Below are 23,087 nucleotides of genomic sequence, written 5' to 3' on the forward strand. Positions count from 1 at the left end.
GTGAAAGCTAGCTACCTCATTGCTAATGAAATCGCAGTGGCTTCAAAACCATTTAGTGAGGGTGAATTTGTAAAAACATGCATGATGAAGGCAGCGGAGATTGTGTGCCCTGAAAAGCGGCAGGCTTTTGCAAATATCAGCCTGACAAGAAACACAGTTGCAGACAGGATTTCCGATCTTTCAGTGGATTTGGACAGCCAGTTGAAGCAAAAAGTAAAGTCATTTATTGCGTTTTCGGTTGCAATTGATGAAAGCACGGACATTACAGATGTTGCACAACTGGCCATTTTTTCATCCGCGGAGTTGATGACACATTGACCGTCACCGAGGAGTTCGTGGAGTTGGTGCCGATGACAGATACAACGACAGCAGCTGATATTTTTACCGCACTCGTCGGCGCGCTGGACAGGATCGGAGTGGACTGGTCCCGCGCTGTCAGCCTGGCTACAGATGGTGCGCCCTCAATGATCGGGGAAAAAGCAGGCGTTGTGACAAAGTTCAGAGAGAAAGTGCAATCTGCAAATGGAGGACGTGATTTTTGGACTTTTCACTGTATTTTGCACCAGGAGGCTTTGTGTTGCAAGTCATTAAAGATGGATAACGTCATGAAGGTGGTCATCCAAACTGTTAATTTCATCCGATCCAGAAGCCTGAATCACCGTCAGTTTGACAGCCTTCTCACAGAGAGAGACCACATCTATGGCCTGCCATACCACACTGAGGTAAGATGGTTAAGCCGAGGTGCTGTGCTGAGGCGTTTCTTTGATTTACGAGAAGAAATTGAACAGTTCATGGAAGAAAAGGGCAAACCAGTGTTAGAATTTCATTCCGCAGAATGGATGCCGGACGTTGCATTTATGGTGGATGTTACAGAGCACCTGAATAACTTGAACAAACAGCTGCAAGGGCGCAACAAAGTTGTCACGCAGTATTATGACAGCATACGTTCTTTCAAGTTGAAGCTGTCATTGTGGGAGACGCAACTTGCCGGTGGTGATGCAGCTCACTTCCCCTGTCTGAAAAATGTGTGCGCGACCCAACATGTGGCAGACATGAAGCGGTTCAAAGATAAAATAACTGGACTGTTACGGGAGTTTGAGCAACGCTTTCAGATTTATGTTTATATGTTTTTATGTTGATGTGCTATTGTTTTTAATTGATTTTATTTTATTTGTATATTGAACCTATTCTTGACTCTGTGGTTCTTGCACTTGTTTGGGGAACAGGATTTCATTATTTTTATCTACATTTCTGCCTGAGAAATGACACCCTGATATAGTTCTGTGATCTGTGATATACTTCTGTGAATCACTGAGGCATTGTGTGTTTGTGTGTTCTTTGTCCTCAGAACTTTCAAATAACTTGAGGTGTTTTATGATTAATAGTGATGTTGTGCTTTTGGACACTGTCCTCAGGCTCCAGCTTTATGTTTATATGTTTTTATGTTGATGTGCTATTGTTTTTAATTAATTTAATTTAATTTGTATATTTAACCTATTCTTGACTATGTGGTTCTTGCACTTGTTTGGGGAACAGGATTTCATTATTTTTATCTACATTTCTGCCTGAGAAATGACACCCTGATATAGTTCTGTGATCTGTGAAACAGTTATGTTAATCACTGAGGCATTGTGTGTTTGTGTGTTCTTTTTCTTTAGAATTTTCAAATAAACTTGACGTGTTTTATGATTAATAGTGATGTTGTGCTTGTACTATTTTGGACACACTGTCCTCAGGCTCCAGCTTTATGTTGTATGTTGATCGTATTAAAACAAAGAAAACAATCTGAAGTTGTTGTTTTTAAGTTATATATACCATGATTTTTCCGGTCCGGCCCACTTGGGAATAGATTTTCCTCCATGTGGCCCCTGAGCTAAAATTAGTTTGACACCCCTGACGTAGTAGAAATGCATAAGTGTTGCTCTCCACTTTCTGAAGGACCGAGTTTTGAAATCAGTGGAATTCGAGTATGATAGCTAAGGAGATGGAGAAAATGCTGGCGTTAGATTGCAAATATGCAGACAGAGTCGGAAAGAGAACACAGAAGGCTCCAGATTACATCTTCAAACTAAGGACAACCATGGCATCCGTGACAGAGAGGGAGAAGCGTCCATCCATGTATACGGGTAAGAGAGTCTAGCTAGCTACATTGTCAGATATTACACGTTTCTAATTTAGTTAGAAAGTTGTTTTCATTTCAAGTTAAAGTGTACTTTTAGCTAGCTAGCTAACGTTAGCTGGCTGGCTAGCTAGCTAAGGTTACGTGTATGATCTGTGTAGTAATATTATTTGTATCTCAGAGCCATTTGCATTGCTAGTTATAGCCTAATGTTAGCTAGCAAACATTGAACCCGGTTGGTTACCTACCTGCAGATTCATGCAGGGTAGTAACATTATGTGTTGGGATTATGGTTCATTGTTTAGCTAGCTACATGTCTAAACAAAATACTCCACTATGCAAGTAACTATTTCAATAGAATGTTTATGCTGTCACTGCGACAACTTTCGAAAGACGTAGCTGTTAAATTCGCTCTGGCTATCTACTCCGATTTCAGAGCACTCTCGTCTGAGTGTGCCATAGCGCAGAATAACTGACGAATTTACGAATGTTAAACACCCGTTGAATATGTCCGGTGTCAGTAAACGTTGGCAAAAAAAGCGTAATTAAATTGTTGCCAGCATCACAGTTGCGGTCACCAACACTCTGGATAACATAAAAACACCCTAACCAGCTCTGCTAGGTTGAATAAAATGGTCAGAGTGAGCTGTTCTCTCATTTGTGTCTCGAAGTAGCTAGCAAGCTAGCCAACGTTAGCCAGTTAGCTTGGGTGCTTGACTGCTGTTAGGTCAGAACGCTTGGATCAACCCTACTTTTCGGCCAGTGTGTCCAGTGTGCGCTCCGAGAGCGAAACGCTCTGAATTTACGAACAGCCAATCTGACAACACTCTGAGTTTACGAACACCCAGCTGGGTGGGGCTAAAGCTTATAAGGGTGTGAACGATGCTGAATGGGTGTAGACAAAGAAGAGCTCTCCAGTAGGTACCAAAACATTCAAAGGCCATTTTCTCAAAAGTGAGATTACAAATGTATCAACTTTCAAAGTAGAATTACTTTCCCATTGTTCCTCAACTGTAGGACAGTTGAAGTCGGAAGTTTACATACACTTAGGTTGGAGTCATTAAAACTCATTTTTCAACCACTCCACACATTTCTTGTTAACAAACTATAGTTTTGGCAGGTCGGTTAGGACATCTACTTTGTGCGTGACACAAGTAATTTTTCCAACAATTGTTTACAGACAGATTATTTCACTTATTATTCACTGTATCACAATTCCAGTGGGTCAGAAGTTTACATACACTAAGTTGACTGTGCCTTTTTAAACAGCTTGGGAAATTCCAGAAGCTTCTGATAGGCTAATTGACATCATTTGAGTCAATTGGAGGTGCACCTGTGGATGTATTTCAAGGCCTACCTTCAAAATCAGTGCCTCTTCGCTTGACATCATGGGAAAATCAAAATAAATCCGGCAAGACCTCATAAAAAATATTGTAGACCTCCACAAGTCTGGTTCATCCTTTGGAGCAATTTCCAAATGCCTGAAGGTACCACGTTCATCTGTACACACAATAGTACGCAAGTATAAACACCATGGGACCACGCAGCATCATACTACTCAGGAAGGAGACGCATTCTGTCTCCTAGCGATTAACGTACTTTGGTGCGAAAAGTGCAAATCAATCCCAGAACAACAGCAAAGGACCATGTGAAGATGCTGGATTAAAGAGGTACAAAAGTATCTATATCCACAGTAAAACAAGTCCTATATCGACATAACCTGAAAGGCTGCTCAGCAAGGAAGAAGCCACTGCTCCAAAACCACCATAAAAAAGCCAGACTACGGTTTGCAACTTCACATGGGGACAAAGATAGTACTTTTTGAAGAAATGTCCTCTGGTCTGATGAAACAAAAATAGAACTGTTTGGCCATAATGACCATCGTTATGTTTGGAGGAAAAAGGGGTCCGCTTGCAAGCCAAAGAACACCATCCCAACCGTGAAGCACGGGGGTGGCAGCATCATGCTGTGGGGGTGCTTTGCTGCAGGAGGGACTGGTGCACTTCACAAAATAGATGGCATTATGTGGATATATTGAAGCAACATCTCAAGACATCAGTCAGGAAGTTAAAGCTTGGTCGCAAATGGGTCTTCCAAATGGACAATGACCCAAGCACACTTCCGAAGTTGTTGCAAAATGGCATAAGGACAACAAAGTCAAGGTATTGGAGTGGCCATCACAATTCGTGGGCAGAACTGAAAAAGTGTATATATTTATGTATTTAATTTAAAATAAATTAGCAAACATTTCTAAAAACAAGTTTTCACTTTGTCATTATTGGGTATTGTGTGTAGATGGATGAGACATAAAAAAAATGATTTTTAATTCAGGCTGTGTAACACAACAAAATGTGGGAATATTAATACTTTCTGAAGGTACTGTAGGTCTCGGTTGAGTTGACAGGCCGTTTCCATCTTGGTTGTCATTCCTTTCCTGCCTATATGCTCAATGCATTTGTTGCCGCAGGTTGTGTTTGTATAACATCCTATCTATTTGCGTTTTACTGACTGGTTGCCATGTTCATACAGTCTTTTGAACTATCCAAACCTTTAGGTTCATACCACTCTTCCCTAGACACTTGCTCTCTTCCTCTCCTTCAGTGAAAGGAAGTGAATGCTTCAGTGAAGGGCAGAAGCTCACATTCTCTCCTTCGATGTAAGGAAGCGATGGATGGAAGAGTTCTTCCTTCAGTGTAGGGCAGAAGCCTGTTGAAAGGAAGAGAAGGGCAGAATAGCACCCACTGCCTAAGGAGGTTGGAGGTGGAGGGCATTCGGCAAAGAAGCAGAGGCTCCTGCTCACTGACCCCCTTTCCTAAAGGTCACAGCCGCCCCCTGCCTCCCTCAGAGAAACAGATCGACGCCTACCGCTGTGATCGCTAACTCTAATACCCTCGCCTTTTCCTCCCTACCACCCACACACACTTGCTTCCCCCAACCCCCGGCCGAACATCAGGGGTTTCCAACGTTGGAATCTCAGGCGAGATCCCTCAGGTCCCCCTGCAACCCCACCCACCGTCATTACATGCCTCCAAGGAATTAGTTCCATCTGGCCTAGTTTATGCCCCAGCTCCTGATAAACAGGATTCGATCCGTATGTTCGGCTTGCGAACATCTTTCTTGGCCTTTTCATCTCTCTATCTCTCTTCCTTCTATTCCTCTCTTTTTTTGACTTTCTTTTCCCTAGCTCATTTTCGCTGCCCTTCTCCCTCTCAAAGCTGACAAGCTCACATCCTTAGAGAGATACTTCGGGACTTTGGTAATGAGGCCCTTTATCTATTTCCCCAGAGTCAGATGAACTCCTGGATACCATTTTTATGTGTCTGGCCAGTATGAAGAAAATGATATGTCGTTTCACGAGCCAATGCTAACTAACGTTAGCACAATGACTGGAAGTCTATGGGTATCTACTAGCATGCTCTGTGGTGATTTCCTCCCCTGTACTTCCAGTGTGTGTATTCGTTCAGACAATCTTTTTAAACCCTTTGCGATGTGGATAATCTCTGTCGATCTCGTTCTGCTCACTGTCTCATCACAGCAAATGTACAAACCACAAATCAGGACAACGAGGCTATCAGATCATTGCAGTAGCCTCCTGGCAGGTTCCCAAAGCTAGTTAAGTCGACCAGACATGTTGTTTATGCTCAAACAGATAGGCCCAGAAGAGTAATAAGAGAGAAAAGCATTGGGGGTTGAGCCTTGCTGTGACTTAAATTGATAATTGGAATGTACTGTCTTGAACTCAGAGATAATCTATAGATAATCGGTTTATTGCTGTTTAAAATATGTGTATGTTAGGAAGTTAAAGCTTGGTCGCATATGTTGCATTAGTTTATTGGTAATTCAGTTAATGAGCTACGTGTCTGTGAATGCATTTGTATGTGTTCATGTGCGTACGCATGTATGTGGGTGTTCTTTGAATTAGAACAAACCAAATCACTGTCAGTGGTTTGCGATTCAATAAGCATCAAGATTGCATGGTCATTTTGACCATCGCAATGCTCCCGGGCCACAGATAGAAGACCGTGATGATGGCTCCACTTACAGTGCAGTCTAACAGAAGAAGCCCCTCATCCCAATATCCATCCCAGTAACCCCCTCGCTCAAGCAATAGTAATGCAATGACAATCAAACAAGCCAGCAATGGCCATTTTAATCTAACCAGCGTGTGAATTAGCCCTCTCTTCAGAGGCTAGCCTCTCGAGCTAGCAGCTTCTGGTGAGCCAGTGCTAATTTCTGCTATTTAGACCTGATATTACATATATATATGGCCCTTAAATTTACACGGAGAGCTAACATTAATAATATGCATGTACATCTCTCATGGCTCAAAGTGGAGGAGAGATTGACTTCATCACTACTTGTTTTTTGAAATGCTGAATGCAACGAGGTGTCTGTTTAAACGACTAGCACACAGCTCGGACACCCATGCATACCCCACAAGACATGCCACCAAAGGTCTCTTCACAATCCCAAAGTCAAGAACAGACTATTGGAGGCGCACAGTACTACGTAAATCCATGGCTACATAGAACTCTATTCCACATCAGGTAACTGATGGAAGCAGTAGAATCAGATTTAAAAAACAGATAAAAATACACCTTATGGACACTGTGAAGAGACACACACGCTTACACATACACATGATAAGACACGCACTCTACACACACGTACACATGGATGTTGTATTGTAGATATGTGGTAGTAGAGTAGTGGCCTTAGGCAACACAATTAATGAGTTGTGAAAATTGTTATGAAATGTAATGTCATGAAATGTAATGTAGCTTAGTGGTTAAGAGCGTTGTGCCAGTAACCGAAAGGTACAGTGGGGGAAAAAAGTATTTAGTCAGCCACCAATTGTGCAAGTTCTCCCACTTAAAAAGATGAGAGAGGCCTGTAATTTTCATCGTAGGTACACGTCAACTATGACAGACAAAATGAAGAAAAAATTTTCCAGAAAATCACATTGTAGGATTTTTAATGAATTTATTTGCAGATTATGGTGGGAAATAAGTATTTGGTCAATAACAAAAGTTTCTCAATACTTTGTTATATACCCTTTGTTGGCAATGACACAGGTCAAACGTTTTCTGTAAGTCTTCACAAGGTTTTCACACACTGTTGCTGGTATTTTGGCCCATTCCTCCATGCAGATCTCCTCTAGAGCAGTGATGTTTTGGGGCTGTCGCTGGGCAACACGGACTTTCAACTCCCTCCAAAGATTTTCTATGGGGTTGAGATCTGGAGACTGGCTAGGCCACTCCAGGACCTTGAAATGCTTCTTACGAAGCCACTCCTTCGTTGCCCGGGCAGTGTGTTTGGGATCATTGTCATGCTGAAAGACCCTGCCACGTTTCATCTACAATGCCCTTGCTGATGGAAGGAGGTTTTCACTCAAAATCTCACGATACATGGCCCCATTCATTCTTTCCTTTACACGGATCAGTCGTCCTGGTCCCTTTGCAGAAAAACAGCCCCAAAGCATGATGTTTCCACCCCCATGCTTCACAGTAGGTATGGTGTTCTTTGGATGCAACTCAGCATTCTTTGTCCTCCAAACACGACGAGTTGAGTTTTTACCAAAAAGTTCTATTTTGGTTTCATTTGACCATATGACATTCTCCCAATCCTCTTCTGGATCATCCAAATGCACTCTAGCAATCTTCAGACAGGCCTGGACATGTACTGGCTTAAGCAGGGGGACACGTCTGGCACTGCAGGATTTGAGTCCCTGGCGGCGTAGTGTGTTACTGATGGTAGGCTTTGTTACTTTGGTTCCAGCTCTCTGCAGGTCATTCACTAGGTCCCGCCGTGTGGTTCTGGGATTTATGCTCACCGTTCTTGTGATCATTTTGACCCCACGGGGTGAGATCTTGCGTGGAGCCCCAGATCGAGGGAGATTATCAGTGGTCTTGTATGTCTTCCATTTCCTAATAATTGCTCCCACAGTTGATTTCTTCAAACCAAGCTGCTTACCTATTGCAGATTTAGTCTTCCCAGCCTGGTGCAGGTCTACAATTTTGTTTCTGGTGTCCTTTGACAGCTCTTTGGTCTTGGCCATAGTGGAGTTTGGAGTGTGACTGTTTGAGGTTGTGGACAGGTGTCTTTTATACTGATAACAAGTTCAAACAGGTGCCAGTAATACAGGTAACGAGTGGAGGACAGAGGAGCCTCTTAAAGAAGTTGTTACAGGTCTGTGAGAGCCAGAAATCTTGCTTGTTTGTAGGTGACCAAATACTTATTTTCCACCATAATTTGCAAATAAATTCATAAAAAATCCTACAATGTGATGTTCTGAATTTTTTTCTCTCAATTTGTCTGTCATAGTTGACGTGTACCTATGATGAAAATTACAGGCCTCTCTCATCTTTTTAAGTGGGAGAACTTGCACAATTGGTGGCTGACTAAATACTTTTTTTCCCCACTGTAGCTGGTTCTAATCCCCGAGCCGACTAGGTGAAAAATCTGTCGATGTGCCCTTGAGCAAGGCACTTAACCCTAATTGCTCCTGTAAGTCGCTCTGGATAAGAGTGTCTGCTAAATGACTAAGAATTTAAGAATGTATATAATTTCCTTAATCCTTAATAAATACAACTACAAAATATGCTAGCTTTTTGCGTACCAGCTCGAAAGAAAACACAAGGATGGTACATTGTTTTGCTCCAGGCTGGAACCATATCTCTTCAGTGGGAAGGTGCTAGTTTTAAAGGTTTCTAAGCGATGTTGTCCAGAGGAGACTTTGGGTCCGTCTGATATGGTAAGCTAAGACTGTTAGCTGGACGTCAAAGACAAGCGACCAGAGGTGTAGTTTTATTTTTTACATGTTAGCGCATCGTTAGCTTTTTACTTGTTTTGATTACAAAATGCTTCAAAATTCACAAAAGGTTACGTTAGTTGATGAAGGTGATCTCATAGAACAAAACATATAAGATCTCCTAAGCCTGTGTTTACCACAGACCTTATTTCTGGCGTTGATCCAAAACCCATAAAAAAAAAAACATTCATTTCCCCATAGGCTTTGGCAAGCGTGCCATGGCGGACTTCGCCTCCATTAGTGCCTACAAAAAGACGCCATTACTGTTGCTCTCTATGACGTTGAGTCATTGTGTAAAATAAATCCCTTCTAATATTGAATAAATGAATAAACAGTCTACTGTATCTGTTAAGTCTGTCATTCTCTCCTCTGCCTTATCCTATCATCATCCCCACCTTCTCGAGATTCTTCCTCAATGTTTACATTTTCCCATCATTGAAATGGGTCCCTTAAGTTCATATGTTAGTGTGTTTGCTAAACACTTTTCCTGTGCTTCCATAGAATCCGACATTGGCTGGACTCTGATATCTCTTTGCATTTTCTCATCGAATATAGTCTCAAACATGGTGTCCTAGTCTACCCTTGGCTTAAACCATCCATTTAGCTTGCTCATCCATTTATACTTGCAGTGTCCCCAGACTCTCCATAGTTTCTCCCCCTCACTGAACGTGGGAACATCGCATTCACCACCTGAAGGTATAGATGTCCACATGCATTGACTCCTCCTTTGGTGAATGACTCGTGCTGACTATCGTCTACCCAGCTGTTTGTTGTGCTAAGAACAATTTAACCTGTGGTTGTGACTCACCAACAGGTGTTTGATCCCATCTAATTCCCAGGCAACGAAGGGTGTGTGTGGTGTTTGGGTTGGTGAAACAATGTCTGTGTTGTAGGGCTGACCCCAATTAGTCGACTGGCCGATTATTTGGTTGCTAGGCTGTTGGTCGACCCAGATTGTTTTAGCCGAGCAGTAACATACAGTGGGGAGAACAAGTATTTGATACACTGCCGATTTTGCAGGTTTTCCTACTTACAAAGCATGTAGAGGTCTGTAATTTTTATCATAGGTACACTTCAACTGTGAGAGACGGAATCTAAAACAAAAATCCAGAACATCACATTGTATGATTTTTAAGTAATTAATTTGCATTTTATTGCATGACATAAGTATTTGATCACCTACCAACCAGTAAGAATTCCTGCTCTCACAGACCTGTTAGTTTTTCTTTAAGAAGCCCTCCTGTTCTCCACTCATTACCTGTATTAACTGCACCTGTTTGAACATGTTACCTGTATAAAAGACACCTGTCCACACACTCAATCAAACAGACTCCAACCTCTCCACAATGGCCAAGACCAGAGCGCTGTGTAAGGACATCAGGGATCAAATTGTAGACCTGCACAAGGATGGGATGGGCTACAGGACAATAGGCAAGCAGCTTGGTGAGAAGGCAACAACTGTTGGCGCAATTATTAGAAAATGGAAGAAGTTCAAGATGACGGTCAATCACCCTCGGTCTGGGGCTCCATGCAAGATCTCACCTTGTGGGGCATCAATGATCATGAGGAAGATGAGGGATCAGCCCAGAACTACACGGCAGGACCTGGTCAATGACCTGAAGAGAGCTGGGACCACAGTCTCAAAGAAAACCATTAGTAACACACTACGCCGTCATGGATTAAAATCCTGCAGCGCACGCAAGGTCCCCCTGCTCAAGCCAGCGCATGTCCAGGCCCGTCTGAAGTTTGCCAATGACCATCTGGATGATCCAGAGGAGGAATGGGAGAAGGTCATGTGGTCTGATGAGACAAAAATAGAGCTTTTTGGTCTAAACTCCACTCGCCGTGTTTGGAGGAAGAAGAAGGATGAGTACAACTCCAAGAACACCATCCCAACCGTGAAGCATGGAGGTGGAAACATCATTCTTTGGGGATGCTTTTCTGCAAAGGGGACAGGATGACTGCACCGTATTGAGGGGAGGATGGATGGGGCCATGTATCGCGAGATCTTGGCCAACAACCTCCTTCCCTCAGTAAGAGCATTGAAGATGGGTCGTGGCTGGGTCTTCCAGCATGACAACGACCCGAAACACACAGCCAGGGCAACTAAGGAGTGGCTCCGTAAGAAGCATCTCAAGGTCCTGGAGTGGCCTAGCCAGTCTCCAGACCTGAACCCAATTGAAAATCTTTGGAGGGAGCTGAAAGTCCGTATTGCCTAGCGACAGCCCCGAAACCTAAAGGATCTGGAGAAGGTCTGTATGAAGGAGTGGGCCAAAATCCCTGCTGCAGTGTGTGCAAACCTGGTCAAGACCTACAGGAAACGTATGATCTCTGTAATTGCAAACAAAGGTTTCTGTACCAAATATTAAGTTCTGCTTTTCTGATGTATCAAATACTTATGTCATGCAATAAAATGCAAATTAATTACTTAAAAATCATACAATATGATGCTCTGGATTTTTGTTTTAGATTCCGTCTCTCACAGTTGAAGTGTACCTATGATAAAAATTACAGACCTCTACATGCTTTGTAAGTAGGAAAACCTGCAAAATCGGCAGTGTATCAAATACTTGTTCTCCCCACTGTATATGGCAAATAGAAATCCTATATGGATGGTGTTAAGAGATATATGGGAGGTGTTGAAAATAGTTACTTTTTAGGTTAGTATCATTTTAATTTAGATTTGGATAGAATTTTGATTAACCACATGACAATGATTTTGAGATATGAAGATGTTATTATAAATTAAATTAAACTGTTTCACGAAAATGTGCATATTTAAAGCATAACTGGCACGCAGATTGGTAGAAATTGTAAGATAAATTGGCATTCAACATGAGAAAGGTTACCGACTCCTCGTGTGGCCTATTACCGGCAACTTCAGGAGAGTAATGGCAGAATCTGCAAAAGCCAGCAGGAGCAGGAGGAGAATATTTGTTTCAGGTTAAGGTTTTTTCTTCTGGTGATCTAGATCTCTGGCGCCCTCGAGGGGGTAGGGCGTCAAACCGTAAGCTTTAAGCGTCAAACAAGCTCAATGCGTATAGTTGATTTTAGTAATTTTAGTAAAATACATAGGGTGTGTCTATACAGTGCATTCGGAAAGTATTCAGACCACTTCCCTTTTTCCACATTTTGTTACGTTACAGCTTTATTCTAAAATTGATTAAATCTATTTTTTCTCATCAATCTACACACAATACCGCATAATGACAAAGCAAACACAAGTTTTTAGATTTTTTTGCAAATGTATTAAAAATAAAAAACAAATACCTTATTTACATAAGTATTCAGACCCTATACTATGAGACTCTAAATTTAGCTCAGGTGCAAACTGTTTCCATTGATCATCCTTGATGTTTCTACAACTTGATTGGAGTCCACCTGTGGTAAATTCAATTGATTGAACATTATTTAGAAAGGCACACACCTGTCTATATAAGGCCCCACAGTTGACAGTGCATGTCAGAGCAAAAACCAAGCCATGAGGTCGAAGGAATTGTCCGTAGAGCTCCGAGACAGGATTGTGTCGAGGCACAGATCTGGGGAAGGGTACCAAAAAATGTCTGCAGCATTGAAGGTCCCCAAGAACACAGTTGTCTCCATCATTCTTAAATGGAAGAAGTTTTGAACCACCAAGACTCTTCCAAGAGCTGGCCGCTCAGCCAAACTGAGCAATCGGGGGAGAAGGGCCTTGGTTAGGGAGGTGACCAAGAACCCGATGTTCACGCTGACAGAGCTCCAGAGTTCCTCTGTGGAGATGGGAGAACCTTCCAGAAGGACAACCATCTCTCCAGCACTCCACCAATCAGGCCTTTATGGTATAGTGGCCAGACGGAAGCCAGTCCTCAGTAAAAGGCACATGACAGCCCGCTTGGAGTTTCCCAAAAGGCACCTAAAGGACTCTCAGACCATGTGTAACAAGATTCTCTGGTCTGATTAAACCAAGATTGAACTCTTTGGCTTGAATGCCAAGCGTCACGTCTGGAGAAAACCTGGCAACATCCCTACGGTGAAGCATGGTGGTGGCAGCATCATGCTGTGGGGATATTTTTCAGCGGCAGGGATTGGTAGGCTGGTCAGGATCGAGGGAAAGATGAACGGAGCAAAGTACAGAGAGATCCTTTATTAAAACCAGCTCCAGAGCTCTCAGGACCTCAGACTGGGGTGAAGGTTCACCTTCCAACAGGACAACGACCCTAAGCACACAGCCAAGACAACGCAGGAGTGGCTTTGGGACAAGACTCTGAATATCCTTGAGTGGCCCAGCCATTTCCCAGACTTGAACCCGATCGAACATCTCTGGAGAGACCTGAAAATAACTGTGCAGCGATGCTCCCCATCCAACCTGACAGAGCTTGAGAGGATCTGCAAAGAAGAATGGGAGAAACTCCCCAAATACAGGTGTGCCAAGCTTGTAGTGTCATACCCAAGAAGAATCAAGGCTGTAATCGCTGCCAAAGGTGCGCCAACAAAGTACTGAGTAAAGGGTCTGAATACCTGTTTTTGTGTTGTCGTTATGGGGGTATTGTGTGTAGATTGATGAGGGAAAAAAACAATTTAATCAATTTGTGATGTGGAAAAAGTCAAGGGGTCTGAATACTTTCCGAATGCACTGTATATGGAAAAAAACACGTAAAAAAATGTATACTAATTGATTGGTCAAAAGAACAGACGACTTTCGGTCAACCAATATTTTTGCGCTGTGCAAGATTTAAATGTTCACAGTTCGACTAGAGATAGATTACTAACAGCGCATATCCTGTCTGGTGAGTCATTGTTGCCAATGTCACACTAGCAATGACACCCTCCGCCCATTATCGGCCTTGCGTATAGCATTAGGCCTCCACCTCACTACTCTGACCATTGCATTTAGTCTGAAAATGTACCTTTTCTAGTTTTGTATGTCCTTGGTAATTGCATCAGATATGCAAGCAACACGTACACAGACATCTTTCCTGTTGATTTCCCGGCCACTTTAGTTCACAGAACTACTAATAACAGCTGGAACAGTGGATGCGCATTGTTTTCACCTACACACTCCACAAAACCAACACCCATGAAAAAAAACAATTCATATTTTGTCTCATCATTGTAGACCATTACTTTATATTCTTAGTGAACTTTGGAACTGCCTGGCATGTAACTGGCACAGCGTGGGTTCCCTTTGCTGCCACACCCAGCTCTAATGGGGCCTTACTTTGACACTCTCTCTCTCTCTCTCTCTCTCTCTCTCTCTCTCTCTCTCTCTCTCTCTCTCTCTCACACACAACACACACTCACACACATGTCCATGGCAACAGGCTTGAGGTGTGTTTGTGTCGTGGTGTCCCTGGCGTATGCAATATGACGGCATGGAGCCAGCTGGTTAATGATTGACCTTACCCGTCTCCACCTTTTACGTGCATTCCAGCATGGTCTACTGGCAGGGTCAGAGAGAGAACGTGAGTAGGATAGGGTGTGTGCGCGTGTGGCCCTAGGGTCCAATTTCTGCATACAGTGAGGGAAAAAAAGTATTTGATCCCCTGCTGATTTTGTACGTTTGCCCACTGACAAAGAAATGATCAGTATATAATTTTAATGGTAGGTTTATTTGAACAGTGAGAGACAGAATAACAACAACAAAATACAGAAAAACGCATGTCAAAAATGTTATAAATTGATTTGCATTTTAATGAGGGAAATAAGTATTTGACCCCCTCTCAATCAGAAAGATTTCTGGCTCCCAGGTGTCTTTTATACAGGTAACGAGCTGAGATTAGGAGCACACTCTTAAACCTACCATGTGGGCGGCAGGTAGTTTAGTGGGTAAGAGCGTTGTGCCAGTAACCGAAAGGTCGCTGGTTCTAATCCCCGAGCCGACTAGGTGAAAAATCTGTTGATGTGCCCTTAAGCAAGGCACTTAACCCTAATTGCTCCTGTAAGTCGCTCTGGATAAGAGCGTCTGCTAAATGACTAAAATGTAAATGTAAAATGTAAAGGGAGTGCTCCTAATCTCAGCTTGTTACCTGTATAAAAGACACCTGTCCACAGAAGCAATCAATCAATCAGATTCCAAACTCTCCACCATGGCCAATACCAAAGAGCTCTCCAAGGATGTCAGGGACAAGATTGTAGACCTACACAAGGCTGGAATGGGCTACAAGACCATCGTGAGAAGGTGACAACAGTTGGTGCGATTATTCGCAAGAAACACAAAATAACTGTCAATCTCCCTCGGCCTGGGGCTCCATGCAAGATCTCACCTCGTGGAGTTGCAATGATCATGAGAACGGTGAGGAATCAGCCCAGAACTACACGGGAGGATCTTGTCAATGATCTCAAGGCAGCTGGGACCATAGTCACCAAGAAAACAATTGGTAACACACTACGCCGTGAAGGACTGAATTCCTGCAGCACCTGCAAGGTCCCCCTGCTCAAGAAAGCATATATAAAGTGACGTCTAAAGTTTGCCAATGAACATCTGAATGATTCAGAGGAGAACTGGGTGAAAGTGTTGTGGTCAGATGAGACCAAAATTGAGCTCTTTGGCATCAACTCAACTCGCCATGTTTGGAGGAGGAGGAATGCTGCCTATGACCCCAAGAACACCATCCCCACCATCAAACATGGAGGTGGAAACATTATGCTTTGGTGGTGTTTTTCTGCTAAGGGGACAGGACAACTTCACCGCATCAAAGGGACGATGGACGGGGCCATGTACTGTCAAATCTTGGGTGAGAACCTCCTTCCCTCAGCCAGGGCATTGAAAATGGGTTGTGGATGTGTATTCCAGCATGACAATGACCCAAAACACATGGCCAAGGCAACAAAGGAGTGGCTCAAGAAGGAGCACATTAAGGTCCTGGAGTGGCCTAGCCAGTCTCCAGACCTTAATCCCATAGAAAATCTGTGGAGGGAGCTGAAGGTTCGAGTCGCCAAACGTCAGGCTCGAAACCTTAATGACGTGGAGAAGATCTGCAAAGAGGAGTGGGACAAAATCCCTCCTGAGATGTGTGCAAACCTGGTGGTCAACTACAAGAAACGTCTGACCTCTGTGATTGCCAACAAGGGTTTTGCCACCAAGGACTAATTCATGTTTTGCAGAGGGGTCAAATACTTATTTCCCTCATTAAAATGCAAATCAATTTAAACATGCGTTTTCTGATTTTTTTTTGTTGTTATTCTGTCTCTCACTGTTCAAATAAACCTACCATTAAAATTATAGACTGATCATTTCTTTGTCAGTGGGCAAACGTACAAAATCAGCAGGGGATCAAATACTTTTTTCCCTCACTGTATATATGCAGGTTTTGGAAGGCTTGGGGACATCTTACCATAGAGAGCATACTGCACTGGCCTCACAAGATCCCCCCCCCCCCCCCTTCTTCCACACAGTAACATTTTATTAGGAACAATCTCACATCCTCAACTTCCCTCCTAAGTCTGTCAGAACAGAACATTTAATGCGATGAGACGTGCATTGGCAACAGCCACCTTGACCCTATGATATACGGTTTTCCGCCTCTGGGCGTTGTGGCACAAAGCTTACATCAAGCCTATGAACCTCGACACAACATGTCCCTCCGTATCGCCATTGCTTGTTTGGACATATTTTCAATCAGTTGAAAGCTAGGTCTCTTGAATATGCATGGCATTATAACCTTACCTTTCTGGTAAATGTAATTGTAAAGAAGATTGTTTTAAAGAAGACTTATGTTCATTTAGTGTTTCTGTGCTATACTGTACACGGTGAAGCTATGGTGATGCCCTTGTATCTTCCATCTTATTCACCCATTCTTGGAATAACCCCTTGAAGAGCAGGTGGAAATATGTTGTTATGAAACGATTTTCCAATATCCCCTCTCGTGTGCTTCCTCTGAAATGAGAAAATGTCATTTCGACATCAAAGCAATGAAAGAAAATTGAATAAAAATTGCTCTACAAGACACTGCTTTGCTATCTAATGGCACATTGCAGTTATGAGCTCTCAACAAAATGGACAACCCCATCGATAGTAGGCAATTTGTAAAGTGGACGCAGAAGTCTCATGATGGTGCAACAGCGTAATTAGTTTTAGTTTCCTCGTCAATGGAAGTTCTTTATTCTCCACTTCAAAAATCCGAAATCCAGTTGACAAAGCCTGGGATCAGAATCAGGCAATTTGGTTTGGTTAGTGTCCCTCATGCAAAGGAACCATTTAGCTCCAAGCACCAACTGAAACGTCAGAGCTCCTCAAAATCTCCCAGACACCCACCTACATGTTTTGCTGGGGGGTTTTCAGCTCATTACCATTCTCAATGTAGACCTCAAGATTTTTACTTTCGTTCAAGAATGTTGACTGGCAGGTTGCGTTGTGGCGGTGGAAAGCTGTGTCCAGACAGATGGACAGAGAATCTCAAAGCAAGCCCAGGAGCTGCCCTCATCCTTACGCAATAACCCCTGTGTCACTCGAGCTGCACCATGATGATGCCCATGACATTTGGAGATGGGCAAATAAGACGGACAAAAGTCCTTACCTCCGTACTGCCCTTGTCGAGAGCATTGTCTGTTTAGGAATGCGTGTTGTGACATTGGCCGCACATGGTCTGGCGTAAGGACAGCTGTCACATCTCCAACCTGTCACAGAGAGGAGATGCTACAGGCTGGGCATCAACAGACAGAGGGAAGGAGGGAGAAGAAGAAAAGAGAGAGAGAGAGAGACGGATGAGAGGAGGGTGCAAGGCTAACAGTGGAGTAGTGGCCACATGAAGACTTAGGGCAGCCCCCCCCACACACACACACACACACACACATTCATACACCCTTCACCCTCTCTCTCAACCCCAGTCTTTGGGGCTGACTCACATACTCCCGGGGTGTGCAGTAAGTAACTGCCCCCGTCCACCCACTCCCTTAAGGACTCCCTCCCTGACTCGCAGTCCTCCAACCGGTGTCATTTTAGAGACTCATTTCCCCCCATGGTGATGTTCTTCATTAAGGCCCTGCCTATTGCCTGTGGAGTGGGTTTTAAAAATTGTTAGCTTTTCCGCTCTTTACTTAAGCAGGCAGCACTTGGCCCGAAGTGTATTGCTGTAAAAAGCCTACAATCTGTGGATAAACAAATGCATAGATGCATTTTGTTTATTGGGGTGTGCTTTGAGCCTCTTGTTTTCGTTTTTGGTAGTTCGTATTGCAGTCGACAATAAAAGCTCACATTCTCAAATATATTTTGTTATACAAATGTATGGTTGTAACAAAATAAAAAAGTTTACAACAAATGTATCGCTTACCTTCTAGTTATACAAATGATTGCTTAAAATGTGTTGGTGGGTTCAGTTCTGTTCTCAGTGTTAATCATACATATCCTTTTCTTGTTCTTACCTCATTTACATAACCCAATCTTAAGCTCTTAGTTCGGTTAGTGTCCTACCTTGGAGACCACACCCCGACTTTGACATCTGCACTGCCGTTTGTGAGGATGTAAGCTTCCCCACCAATCATCTTCAGACCAAACTTGGACTTGAAGTCAAGTTAGAGGAGGTGGATGTAGTTGGACCATTTCTAAGGTCATGTAGGCTGAAATTGTGCGTTACCCCTCTGTCACTCAACCAACTCATGATTGGAGAATTCCTGGTGTCCCTGGAACACCTCATTATGTTCTGAACGTGTTCTGAAGTTCTGTATGCATATTGCAAGTCAGGAGTTTGGCCTCATACGGAAGAGGACATTTATGCAACCAAAACTGCAGGGAGGCGTGGATACACAGAGTGAGTGTACCCATGCAGACACGTGTGTATCAGCATATTGCAGCAGACTAATAGTGTTTGATAGCGGTAAAAAGAAAACAGAAGAGTTCAGGGTCCTCCCTCGTTTGTTTCTGTTTCCGTGATGTCATATGTCTGTTGACAGCTGCTTGTTGTCCTTTGGGACGAGACGAAGTGAATCATCTCCAAACAAGGTTCTTTGACTGTCCGTCTGAGACGAAAGCCTCTCAAGGACCGCGACACAGTGCCACCCATGCAGAAGAACCCGATGTTCTTTCCCACCCCAACTCTCACCTTCTGTACATTCCTTCTCTCTTCACAAGCGTTGCTTTAAAATAAGTATCCGTTTGGTCACCTCGCCGGCGACAGACGAGGTCTGAATTTGACAGCGAAAACTGGGGGAAACGACTGTCTTACCTTCCCCCTCATCTTATTCTTCCTCCTCCCCCACCTTTCCGTCTACTTAGTCCGTCCCAGATAGTCGACCCCGGTAGCTCAGAAGTGAACTCGGGGAAGGAGCGTATTTGCTTACTGACGCATACATCCACTATATTGACGCAAGCTGATTCAATCAGGCAACACATTTGAATGCCAGACAGACACCCTATTCTCTTTCTTTCCCTCTCTATGTTATTGGCTTTGACGAGGGACAGGATGAGACATGAGGCAGCCATCGTTGTTGTTGTGGCTGTTGGTACATACGCACACCATTATAATTTGGGAAGAAGTGTTGTTTAGTGTTATATGTTGTGTGTTGTGCATCACTCTTTTCTGCCCGGGCTAGGGAACTTTCTCCTTGCCTGCAGAGGCCCCTGACATCTCTATTCATATTGTTTCTGAAATACAAAGTCCATTATGGCAAAGTCCCAACACTGAGCCACCAACACTAATTCAGATGGGTCATTTTGAGCCCCCCCCCCCCCCCCCCCTTGAACCAGTGGTATGGAAATCCCAACGTCGATGGGCAGTGTGGTGGCCATCCTCATTCAGGGCCAGAGAGGGAGTCATTGATGTGAAGGAGTCATGTTCCCAACTCCCTCGGCCAGAGAGGGAGTCATTGATGTGAAGGAGTCATGTACCCAACACCCTCAAGCATCAATCGTAACGCTTTTAATTAAAACCCAACCGCAATAGCAATTAGGTTACACAAAACACAATTAACCGCTTTGACTCTGAGAGAAACTGCCCGATGAGGGAGTGCACACAGCCACCTTTGGCTCATTTAACCATTTCATGTCTATCGAAGAAAAGGCAGCTTAATCTTCTCTTTGACAGACCTCATTGTGCCTGCTTTGGTTACGTGGTTGGCCGTGTTGAGTCGCCTGGCTGAGGAAACTGGTAGCGCCGCGCCTCAACACATATCGTATGGTGGTGAGGGAGATTCCATCTCGCCGGGAAGGGCAGCGATTAGCACAAATGGATGAGTTCAAACCGACTGTAAGACATTTGATTAACGCCCCAGCCCTCGTTCAGTTAGCGCGAACCGTGAGTGGGGCTTAATGTCGGATCCTGCTAATGATGATCCATAACGGTGGGGGGTGGGGCTAGCTCTAGGAAAAAGGACTGATAGATATAGAAAGAGAACGGAGGGAGGGAGGAAATCAAAACCTTGAAGAGATGGATCGGCATCATCTGCTCATCTAGAGCGGCTTCAGGTGGCTTCTCTCTCTCTCCCATGATTTGATTAGTACTTCCAGTCATCAGCGCCGCTACTCGGCTGCAGCTGAGGCGTGAAACTAATCAGATGTGTCCAATGGTCTCTTAACTCTTAATTTTTTCTTCTCATTCTTTATCTTTTTCTCTCTTGCCCTCTATTTGTGTGTCCATCTCAATCACATACACTCAGATGTACTTAAATCAGGTTTGGACTGGGAATTGAGCCTAAGCAGGCTAGGCTAAACTGGACTTGTTAGGGTTGAGCTTGACTCAATACTGAAGTACAGCTCACCTCAGCTGTGTTTTTTTTTATCCAAATATCCTACAGTATGGGGAAGATTTTCATTGATCATTGATTTGATGAATTCACTAATACCAGTCATGGAGAAGTGAAATGATACTTATTTGTGAGTACTAACTCCCCCTCTCCCTCAGGACACAGCGTTGGACCCCGGGGAAGACGTGGCTCTTCTCTCCGTCAGCTTTGAAGACGCAGAGGCCACCCAGGTGTTCCCTAAACTCTACCTGTCCCCCAGCATTGAACAGTAAGTGTATGAATCAGTTAATATGGTCATTGGTCCTGTATGGCTTAGTTGGTAGAGCATGGCGCTTGCAACGCCAGGATTGTGGGTTCGATTCCTTGGGACACCCATATGTATAAAAAGTAAGTCACTTCCACAGCCTCTGCTAAATGGCGTATATGATTGATTTGATATGATTTATGTCATACACCTACCAGGTGCCCATCCCACATGGGCTTACAAGACGCCAGTGTTGTGTTCGAGACCTCCTAAAGCGAGACCGATTCAAGACCAGAGCAAATTTAGTCAGTCAAGACCAAGACCGGAGGGGGTTCCGAGACAGAGTCAAGACCGCAGACCAGAAAAAGTCTGGTTGTAATTTTGTCAAAACACCACCATAATAAGTTCAAAATATTTCTGTATTCATATTTCAGAACAACATATGGATTCTTTAGATTTTCAAAATAGTAAAGAAAATGCATGCTGAGGGAAAATGGAACCACTCTACAAATTATTACTAACCCAAACACAGTGGGGAACAATTGGACTTCTACGCCTTAATAATAATGATATTTATAGTATTATTTTCAATGATGTTCTGATTTAATCTCTTAAGTTTTTGTTGGAAAGGAAAGGGTTAACACTGAAGAGTAAAAAAGATCCAATCATGATTTTTCTTTGCTGGTCTCTGGGAAGATAAATCTAGCTAGTTAAGTTAGCCGTTGGCTAAGCCATCAGAAGCTATATAAAGGTGTCTGCCATTCAACTGTATTAGGGCACATTTTTGCCGTGACAGTGGAATCAACCAATTACATTTTTACTTAATGGGTGGGACCGTTTTTACAAAAACTAATGGAAACTTCTGTCTTCTTGAAGGGCAACAGGTCACTGCGCAATAGCGAGCAGTAGTTTTTCCAAGGTCTAGCTAGCTAGCTTTTGTTGTCGGCTAGTTTGCACCAGGTGTTATCAAAGATGATGTTGTTGCTCATTTGTTAGCTTCTCCCTTTTCAATAATTACTTTCAACAAGAAGTTAAGTTTCAATTATCATCATCTGGTTAATGGAACTGTGTGTTCCATTGCAGCACTTCATTGCTGTTGTTAGCCATATCTTTGAAAATAAGTTATGTGTGTGAAACATGTTGCATTTAAAATGGAACTGACAACATTTTCAAATTGTCATAAATTCTTAGGGAATTACGTATACTAAGGTATTTGTGAAAATTCTATAGCAATGTAGAGTGGAAAAGCGGCCGTGCGTTTGGACAATTAATATAGAGCGGTGCGCTATAGCCAATCAGAGATACAGTAGGCTTTATGAAAACAAGCCATTTGCCACACGGGCCTGCCATCATTCACTTTGAACTGGACTGTGTGTTTACAGGCAGTTCCGAATGCCGACTTTAGATCATTAGAACGCATTCGCCAAAAGCCACAAAATACACCTGAATGGATTTCTGCAAATATGTAAACACCACAGGAGTCCTCTTACATTTGGGAACTTTACAGTCCTATTGACCAAACAACCATGAAAAGGTAGGCTCTCTCTTCCTCAGGTATGCACATCAACAACAACAAGATCAACAACTAATGCTTTCCAGGGTAAGATGAGCTACAATCTAACAAAGGAACATTAGATAAACCCTCAAACTTTTTCAGCTAGTTGGCCGTCAAAATTGCACTAATAAACAATGGGGAATTGTAGCCTCCTCGTCCTTCTGCAGTTGGCCTGGCAATGCATGCTTGTCCCATTTTTACGTATGGGTGGTCCCGGGGATCGAACCCACTACCCTGGCATTACAAGCGCCATGCTCTACCAATTGAGCTACAGAGGACCACAACTAGACTGTGTGCGGCGCGCATGTTTCACCTGCTTTGCGATTGTGTAGGCTACTCTGTGCATGATTTCTCTATTGTACTACATAATTGATCAATCATATACCTCCACTACACTACTTTGATACGCATCAGTAGGGATTAAGAAGTGAGTATACGCAATGACCACTGAAAAAAAAGTGGGTAATTGGTTTATAACTGCGTATAGCCTCCACTACACCACTGGCCCTTTGTGTTTTACAAAAAGGGCACTCTCCTACATGAGTGCGCTGGTATTACGGTTGCTGTCCTTAAATAATCACGAACCTGTCACACACTGAAGGCATATAGGTTCCCCACTGTGCAAACATGTCTATAATAGATATAAAGGCTGTTAAGATACTGTATTAATGATTCAAGAATATTTGGCCTGGCGAAGCGGTTT

General features: G+C 43.3%; 1 protein-coding gene across 1 annotated transcript in view; it reads left to right on the forward strand.

Moving 5' to 3' along the window:
• The window catches only part of babam2 (BRISC and BRCA1 A complex member 2), a 193,113-nt gene that overhangs the window by 114,644 nt on the left and 55,382 nt on the right, over nucleotides 1-23,087 (forward strand). The window contains exon 7 of the mRNA XM_084144123.1: nucleotides 20,744-20,853. Within this exon, the coding sequence (XP_084000249.1) occupies nucleotides 20,744-20,853 (110 nt within the window). The remainder of the gene's footprint in view (nucleotides 1-20,743; nucleotides 20,854-23,087) is intronic.

The sequence above is a fragment of the Coregonus lavaretus genome (genome assembly GCF_964263955.1).
Source record: "Coregonus lavaretus genome assembly, chromosome: 27".
NCBI classification, from domain to species: domain Eukaryota; kingdom Metazoa; phylum Chordata; class Actinopteri; order Salmoniformes; family Salmonidae; genus Coregonus; species Coregonus lavaretus.